We start from the raw sequence: 9,353 nt of genomic DNA, 5'->3' as shown, positions 1-9,353 counted from the left end.
CCCAATTGAGACAGTTGCAAATATGAGGACCCACTTGAGATTCTCATACAAATATGAGGACCATCTGAGGGTTTAAACCTATAAAATAGTATGAATGTTACTATGATGTTATATTTGTGTATGTCTAAATCTCGTATCTATGATCAAGTTTGTTTTATACTCAATCATGCAATAATCTAAGATAGTAGAAACTGTTATTTTCTCGATGTAGTAGACAAGTTACAATTGACCCAAAAACACATTCCAAACCCTTACTTTCATCTCAAACCTTCTACTTTAATTTTTTACTTGTTAAGATCCCTAAAATGAACTTAAAATTGTACAAAACTCAACCTACTAACTGCTAAGAAGTTATACATCCAATTTCTACTGACAAGTTTCAATTATCCATAAAATGGACCCAAAAACACAGTTTCTTTCATTTAACCATTGTCTCAGCTTTTTGCCTATCAAAACCCCCTTTTTAAGACCAAACACACCTACAAATTAACATGTTTTCCACTTCACAATACCACCTCTGTTTACTAATCAATATAACTGATAAAACTCCATATCAACCAACTATCAAACCATACACATCTCAAATTGTTTCTCAGCACATACCACCAATCATCAATACATACAATTCAGCACACAACAAACTCATTTATACCATCACATACTCAAATTCATTATAATAAACATTTAACACCACCAAATACCAATTGCATTTGATTCTAAACATACCAAACATATTCCATTTCACTATAACTTTAGAAACAATTAATTAGCTTCCATTATCTCCTGATTGTCAAACAAATATCTCAAAAGCTAGAAATCTTAGAGAGAAAGGAAAGGAAACTTAGAAAAAGAGTTATAAATAGATGGTGAGTGTTTTAGATAATGAAACATGTTTATTAAATTCTATTTATATTATTGAATTATTTTAACATTACTCAATCTCATTATTTTAAAACATCTATATATTCTAATGCTCTATTTTTTATAACTATCGTTATATTATATTTGTGTAGTGTCATCCTCATCTATATGACCAGGTGTATTTTTTTCCAAATATACCCTTTAAATTAAAGTATTTCTAAATTAAAATAATTATTTTATCAATTTTACTATTTTTTTAAATTTAACCTTTTTTACTTATAAAATATGTAAAAATAATTTTCGACAAAGTTATAAAAATTATTTATATTTAATTTCATAATTATAATAATATTAATAATATATATATATAAAGGAGATTCTTTTTTTTCACATTTCTTTTCTAAATTTATTCTTTAAATAAAATTATTTTTAAATTAAAATAATTATTTTATCAGGTTTACCTTTTTTTCAAAATTTAACCATTTTTTACCTATAAAATAAATAAAAAAGTACTTACAATAAATTTATATATATATATATATATATATATGGGGTTTGTTAACTTGGATATACTCTCTTTTCAGTTAGTACATTTTAGTAATGTGTACCGGATTTTAGTAGACAAAAATATCCTCATATATTATGGATTCTAAGTTTTAAGGTCAAGGGTATTTGAATAATTTTTATTCTCAAAACTAAAAACAAAAAACAAAAAACCCCTGAAACCCTTACTCACATCCCTCATTCATCTCAACCCTTATTCTTTCATCTCTCTCACTCCAACATTTTCTTTGTTATCCTATGGTAGCCCCAACTGAAAAATCACAAACACTCGCCTAACCTTAATCTACCTTCCTCACTTATCCTATTTGTTTCTCTCTCATCTCTATACTGTCTCACCATACACAGTAACTCACGACATCGCAATTTGTTGTTCTTGCTCTCTTTGTTCATTTTTTTTCCACCTTAATAACAAAATAATTGATGATGTTGATATTGATTTTTGATCGAGGGTTGTGTTATATCTTTTTCCTTCTGATTGTCATTAAATTTCGTTTTTAAATTTTAGAATTAATAGTTTATCTTTAAAGAGATTTGATATTTTGACTATTAACTTGTCCGTAAATATTTTTCAGAAGAGAAAAATCGTTATGTGGAAAGGAGCTTACGGGGTAAGTTATTGTCCAGAAAATAGATTTCTGAACTCAGCTCTTAAAAATAATTCTAAAAACATATTTTTCGCTGAAAAACAATATATTTCGAAATATACTTTTCATCTTCCTACATATAAGTAACGTCAAAACACAAAAAAGAAAAAAGATGAAACTCCTGCAAATTATACTAAATGATTTCACAGGAACAAATTATTGAAGAGAGAGTTATGAACAGAGAAAATTGTTGTTGACTTTGTCCCCTTATTCAGAACAAAGACCATTGCTCGTTTCCTTTGGAATGTTTCATATTGATAAGCATATTTTCATTTCATTTTTGTAAAAAGAATAAAAATATTCTAACAAATTACACATCTTCTATATTTGAACAGATTGCAGAATATTGAGTAGTTTTGAAGAAGAAATGCATTGATATACCAAGTAATTAAAAAGTAACCAGAAATTAGTAAACTAGTGATAATGAACCTGTTAGCTCTTAGTTGGACCAGAAAATTACTTTCTAAAGTAAATCACATTATGTTAGTTTATTTTAAACAATTCACATCTCCAACTTGTTTGGTCAATATAAACATGATGTTGTGATTTATCATTTGTCACAAAAGTGAAATTAAGAAAAACAAAATGCACTAAATTTCAAATTGAAATTTAAACTTAATAAATTTGTTACCATCACGCTCATAATTTAACTTCTACTCCTTTCATTCTATGATTTTATCAAAATTGATATTAAGAAACTAAATGTTTTGTAACTATTATGGGTTGATGCTAACGTCTTTTCGCGAGGGGTTTCTTGTTTTAATATTTGACATTGAAGAAAAGAGAATTTACACTTTTTGGTATTGAATATTTAATATTATGTTTCATTTTTTGTGTTTTTATTTTTTATAAAATTATTTAATTGATATTTGAATAGCCAGAAAGTCAATACATAAGTATATTAGATACTCGACGGTGATAAGGATTAGAAAAAAAATGTATATTTATTTAGTATGAGAATGAAGTTTTGTAAGGGAGATGAGAATAAGATTATGATACTCATTCCTACCTTGTTTTCATCACAACACAAGTTTGACATCTATCTATTGATTGTTTTCATGTCTCTTCTTCCAAAACTCATTGTAAACACTAATTAAACTTATTTTAGAATGGAGGGTTTTGTCACTAGTTAATAATTACAATTAATATATAACATTTTATATTTAATAGCAGAACACACAACACAATTTTATTATGACTTGACCCATAGAAACCATTGATATGTAATACTAATATAGTAAACAACTTTAGCATAGATTATTTTCAAATTTAGATTCTGATTATCTTAAAAATCTTTCACGAATGGTAAAAATTCAAATATTAACATTATGCTAATAGGTATAGGCTTCTGTTGTAGATTAAACCGAAATCTATATTTAACTTAGAACCAAACCGAAATCTATATTTAACTTAGAACCAAAGGGTAAAGCTTTTTAAAATATGATGATCTTTTTAAAAATATTGCATAATTATTGGTTTCAATATCAAAGCCTATATGTCACTATGACATTATAAGTTTTAATTCTTTAAATAATCAAATATAAATTTCAATTATTCTTAAATTATTGTTTATAATTATGTAAATATTTTAAAAAATATTATAATTTAAAAAAATTTAAATTATTGACCCATAGAAACTATTGATATGTAACACTAATGTAATGAAGGGCTTTAACATAGATTATTTTCAAATTTAGATTCTGATTATTTTCAAAACCTTTTGCGGATGGTAAAAATTCAAATATTAACTTATGCTAAGGCTGTTGTTGTAAGTTAAATCGAAGTCAGGGTGATCTTTTTATATGTTATGTCATTATAAATTTTGATTCTTTAAATAATTAAATATAGACTTCAATTATCCTTGTCTATAATTATTCAAATATTTTAAAAAAGTTATCGTGGTCGGATTTATTTTTAAAATAAAACATATATGATGACGTAAAATTTATTTTTGCACTAATAAAATAATATCTTTCCAACAATTATGCTACCTAAAATCAAATTTGTAACTTTAATTTTTACATCAAACACTTTATAAGTGAATATTAGGATGTAGTTTTCTTACTTAAAAGTGTAATGCAATGACTTAAATTTGGCAATTCAATTATAATTTAACTCATTTAACCTACATACTATCCAATTAATGACCTAGAGCAAAACTCACTCCCACCTACCTACATTAATCACTCTTCAGCACATCAATACTACATCCTAGGTGGACCATAATTTTCAAACCCCAACACCACTTTCCAACTCCCACCACCTATTACAACTACTAGACCTACAAAAAATACTAGAACAACAATATCACCAATAAACGGAAATAATCTTTATCAAAATGAAAAAAAAAATTATCATCTATTAAAAGTATTTACAAGGGAAGGAATAAAAAATAAATCATCATTTTTATAAAAAAAAAATGGAAGACAGAAAAATGAGTGTCCCATAAACACTTTTGCAATCAATTTAAGAGGAAGAGATTGATTAGGTTTGCAATTTTTTTTGTATTTTGTAATCTTATTCATGGACTCTTCCCTGTTTTTCATTCTGAAACATGTAGAACAATCTCAATACGTAGTAATATTCACCACTATGATTTTTCTTTTTCATTTATCTATAATTGGTATCAATCAAAAGAAAATATTATTCCTTCACACTATCTCTCCAATTAAATAATTTCAATTCCATTTCTTTTTTTTTTTTTCATATTATAAACGACAAGAGACTGCTAATTTTGTCTGTAGGTCCAAATTGTGTCTTGGATATTTTATGGGAAAAAAGACAGACAGCCAAACACGACCATATACGGAGAAAATTGAAGACAGAGTGTACAGGTAGTTGCAGTTGGTCATAAACGAAGGCGTGCGTCAATCTTTTCTCTCTGGGTCAGCATCAATAATCAGTGACACTTTCTGCAACTCTTCTATTAAGGGCAAAACAATTGAAATGTTCTAAGTACATGCCATGACTATTCAATGATGGAAATCCCAACAAATAGATTTAGTAACACTTTCACATTTCTAGAAAAACCGATGAAACAAGTACATTTACTTTACAAGGAAAACATTTATTAGAATCATAAATATGCTAAATCATTTATTGACCCCGCATTTCAAACATCCTTTTTCTTAAAGAACTTAGATATTCTGCTGAAAAGCTTTATGCTTTGATTTGGTCTAACATATCTTATTCATATGGTATGGTTAGAAGGGGAAGTAGACTGTGCTGAAAAAAACTAGAAAGAAAAAAATCACGAAAGAAAAAGATGGTCACGGTTAACTTGGAAAAAGATTTTCATTTTAAGTATTTTATACTATAATGCACAATTATGAAAAAGATTGTATTATAAAGCTTAAATTTTTATTATTGTTATAAAAAGTTTCTTTACACAATCATTTATAGATTGATTTCCATTTTTATATCATTCATGAAACATGTAAAGACAAGTTACTCTACTTTTTTATATTCCATCCTTTTCATCACTCGTGATATATGTCAAGAGAATTTTCTCTCCCTCCTTTATCTTCTATTTCTATCAATTCAAATAACACATCTTTCTCCTCTTATTTCTACTCTATTTTTTTTTTCTATTTTTGGTAATACCATCATTCTATATATTAGCATCTTTCTTTCTGTTTGTTCAGCATTGAAGTTAAAAGCACCAATAATCCAAGCCATCTTTGCACGCTTTATGAATCTGCCTTTTGCATGTTTGAACACTTGCAGTTTGACCTTTTATCACCAAGAGTCTGCATGTTGTATGAAAAATGAGTGTATGCATAATAGTAACAAGATTTATTGCTTTTGTATTTGTAAATGTATGTTTTTGTATATACCTTGAATTGTTTCTGAAGATCTTTAATGTATTCAACAGCTAAGTCCAACATGTCTGCTGTGTTGGTTTGCTGCAAGAGAATGAAGAAGAGTGTTAATTTTTCAACCACAACTATAATGTAACATACAATCGACACATTCCAAAGTTAAATGTGCTTATGATCTTACCTTATCCATGTTTGGAACAAGCTCTTGTAATTTCCTCATTCTTTCACTGATCCGAGTTCTTCTCACCTGAAACAAGTCATCACCTTTTTTTTTCAAATTATTTCATGTATAAATGTTAAAAAGTAAATTTTAAATATAACTCAACTTCCCGTAACCAATTTCTAAAGTAGATTTACGCTCACTTACATAGAAATCATCTTATTTTTAATTGATGTACAACTTCTAACGCAAGACTTCCAACAATAAGGTCTCTATTAATCAGAAATCATCAATTTTATGAATAATTATTACCAGAATAAATATTGTTACCCTCGTATATAGAAGACAGTATAAAAAGCTTCAACATTGTCTGTGCATTCTAATTAAATTCAATTCTGAAGAAAAAATCCTACCCTTTCAGCAATGCTACGAGGATGAGTAGCACACCCTCGCTTTGCTCTGATTTTACAAGGAACAGAATCAGGAAACTGAAGCAACTTCTCCATTGTAATCATCTCTGCTGAAGTTTTCGGTAAACTCAAGTGATGTGATAATATATTAACTTGGTTTCCAGGTTCTCCATTCTGAGCACAACAATTTTTTGTATTAAAAATAAGAAACTAAAATGCAAGACATGCAACAAGAAAATATAGCAATTAAGTATCCTATATGCACCTGAACATCAGAAAAGATCTTTTCACTGTCACTTCTCCCTCTTTTCAAGCCACTGAGATTTTCTGACAGTTGTAGAGTCTCATTCCAAGAACCATAAGGGAATCCAGGGCCAAAATGTTGAGTATCATTACCTCCATGAGTGGTATTATCATCAGGACTAGTTGTCTCAATGTCTTCACTCCCTATTTCAGAGATCTGAGACAACATTCCCAGGGAAGAAGAATTTCTTGGTGAGAAGTTAATCTGATTCTTCAACCTGCTAATACATGGACTGAGTTCACCATTATTGTCATTCACCCCACCATAGTTTCCAACCCCTTTCATGGTGACAAAGCCTGCCGTTTGCAAATTTATAACTTCTCATTAGCCATTAGGAATGAATAGAATTGTACCCCTCTAAAAGAAATTTGTCTTCACAAAATAAGAACCAGGGTCGGTTATAATATATCATGTGCTGTCAAATCGATGTAGAATCTAGTTCCTCAGATTGATATTACTACATCAGTACATGCTTAAGTTTCCAATCTTGTGTCTCTAACTACACTAAGTGATAAGCTTGAAGTATAAGAGAGTTGATTAAATGTCGAACACGGGAAAATTTCAATCTGGGAAGAGTTTGAATACTAGGAACTGCATTTCCGACTCAGATATAGACAATGTATGTGGATCATCAGATCTTAAACAAACAAGAACTGCATAAAATGTATTTCCAGGAATCATTACTTTCTATTTTTATACACCAGAATATCTATCCCATTCAGAGTGTTGTAATGGAATTTCATTATTCTTCTTCAAGATAGCATAGATTCAGATTATAAACACTGTAGTGAAAGAATTAGAAATGAATTATTTTTCCAGAAACATGAATATAAAGATTAACCAGTCTACTCCAGTTTTCATTACCTGTTTCCATTTTCTCCTTTTTCTTTACAAATATTTCAAAACAGATCGAAAATAATGTAAAGAGGGGCTCAAAACAGGAAGTGAAAACAGAAGAAGTAAAGGAGCTCAAAATTTCCAAAAGAGTGGCCAACAAAAGAAAACATATAAAATGTCAAAAAAGAATCTATCTTTTCTATTCTCATACACTAAAATCTCTAGGCTTGCAAGTGTAATTGTCGTATCTATCAAGTACAACACAGCCAGCAACTAATAATCATGTTATAAACTATCTGTTCTATTCACAACCAAGGCCAACAGAACATCGAAAATCAAAGAAAAACAATACCATTTTGGAATGAAACATTGTTGTTGGAGAAAAGGCCAGCAGGAGAGCTACTCTGCCTGAGAAGACTTGACCCGAAGCCCTTATTTGGAGCTTCATGATCCATTCCCATTGAACCAACCAACCCATAAGGCCCTTCCATAGAAGAACTCGAAGTAGCAGATGAAGAACCATGTCTTGGATAGTGAGGTGGCAACCCTCCACCATAACCCTTATGCGAATTCATCAAACTGAAATCCTTAGAACAACACTTTTGGTTGCTGTTTTCTTCCAACTCCCGGAAGCTACTTGAAGCAGCAGTGTCAGCACCGTAGCTGACAAAAGGTGTGAGATTTGAAAAGAGCGAACTGGGTGCAGAGCGAAAACGAAGCAACCCAGAAGAGGGTTGGTTCTGATGGAGATGAAGCTGGTAATCCTGATGATGATGGGTATGGGAATCCATTGTTGAACAATTATATAATAATAAGTCACTGTAAAAAGATTAAAAAGAAAAGGTAAAGTCACAGTGAAATGAGAAGCTGGGGAATCATTGTTGAAAAGACTGGTTCCTTTTTATCTAGGGGGGAAAATTCTGAGAATTTTTTTTCTTGTGTTTTTTTGGTGTGTTTTTCAGCTTAGGGACTAAGCTGTAGTGAGATAAGATCTTGTAGGTGAAGGAAGGAAAGAGATGAGTTTGCACACAGTTCGAGGGAGAGAGATCCAGTGAAAGGGACCGGTTTGAGAGAGAGAGAGAGAGAGAGAGAGAGAGAGAGAGAGAGAGAGGTGGCTATGGAGATAGGGATAAACAAAAGTGTTAAGAGCAGGTTTCAGATTTGCTTTAGAAAGAAGTGAAAACAAGGAAGATCTAATGAATGAAGAAAGAGAAAGAGAGTAAGGGAGGCAACATATTTATCTTGGTATTATGTTTGCCCAATGGAAAGTACAAAAACCATCAATCCCTGTCCTTCCTCTATTTATTTATTCGACTTTATGCATAAGACATTATGTTAAAACTTATATCTCTTAAATATTTCTAATTTTATTTTATTATTTTAAAAATAATTATATTATTATAATTAATGAAGAAGAGACAGTGTGTTTTTCTATATTTTTCAAAAAAAATAATAGTAATTACATAACAATAATGGCAGCCAATAAGTTGTAGTATATCGAATTTTTTAGTACTAGTTTGTTTTAGTATAAATAATGTATACTCTTTATTTTTTGTTCTTTTTTATAAATTTAGAACATATTTAATAAGTCTTGTTTATATTTACCTTCCTTACAATCAAACACGTAAACAAAAGTCAAAATCATTAAACATAATATTAAAATCATATTATAAAATAATATTATTTTGATAAAACACTTTGATAATGTTTGATGGTATATTTTAAATTTGATTATTCTTATATTTGTGTCAA

General features: G+C 29.3%; 1 protein-coding gene across 1 annotated transcript; it reads right to left on the bottom strand.

Annotated features, from left to right (window-relative positions):
- Positions 1-5,464: 5,464 nt before the first annotated feature.
- On the bottom strand, positions 5,465-8,780 carry LOC108325145 (transcription factor bHLH130). The gene is made up of 6 exons (XM_017558158.2): positions 7,954-8,780; positions 6,726-7,060; positions 6,464-6,634; positions 6,072-6,137; positions 5,906-5,974; positions 5,465-5,818 (listed from the first exon to the last, which is right to left on the bottom strand). The coding sequence occupies exons 1-6, from the start codon at positions 8,390-8,392 to the stop codon at positions 5,759-5,761; spliced, it is 1,140 nt and encodes a 379-aa protein (XP_017413647.1). The 5' UTR covers positions 8,393-8,780; the 3' UTR covers positions 5,465-5,758.
- Positions 8,781-9,353: the final 573 nt, after the last annotated feature.

Source organism: Vigna angularis, chromosome 3, assembly GCF_016808095.1.
Source record: "Vigna angularis cultivar LongXiaoDou No.4 chromosome 3, ASM1680809v1, whole genome shotgun sequence".
In the NCBI taxonomy this organism is placed as follows: domain Eukaryota; kingdom Viridiplantae; phylum Streptophyta; class Magnoliopsida; order Fabales; family Fabaceae; genus Vigna; species Vigna angularis.
Note: the sequence above shows the minus strand (reverse complement) of the source record. Positions and strands in the feature narration are given on the sequence as shown.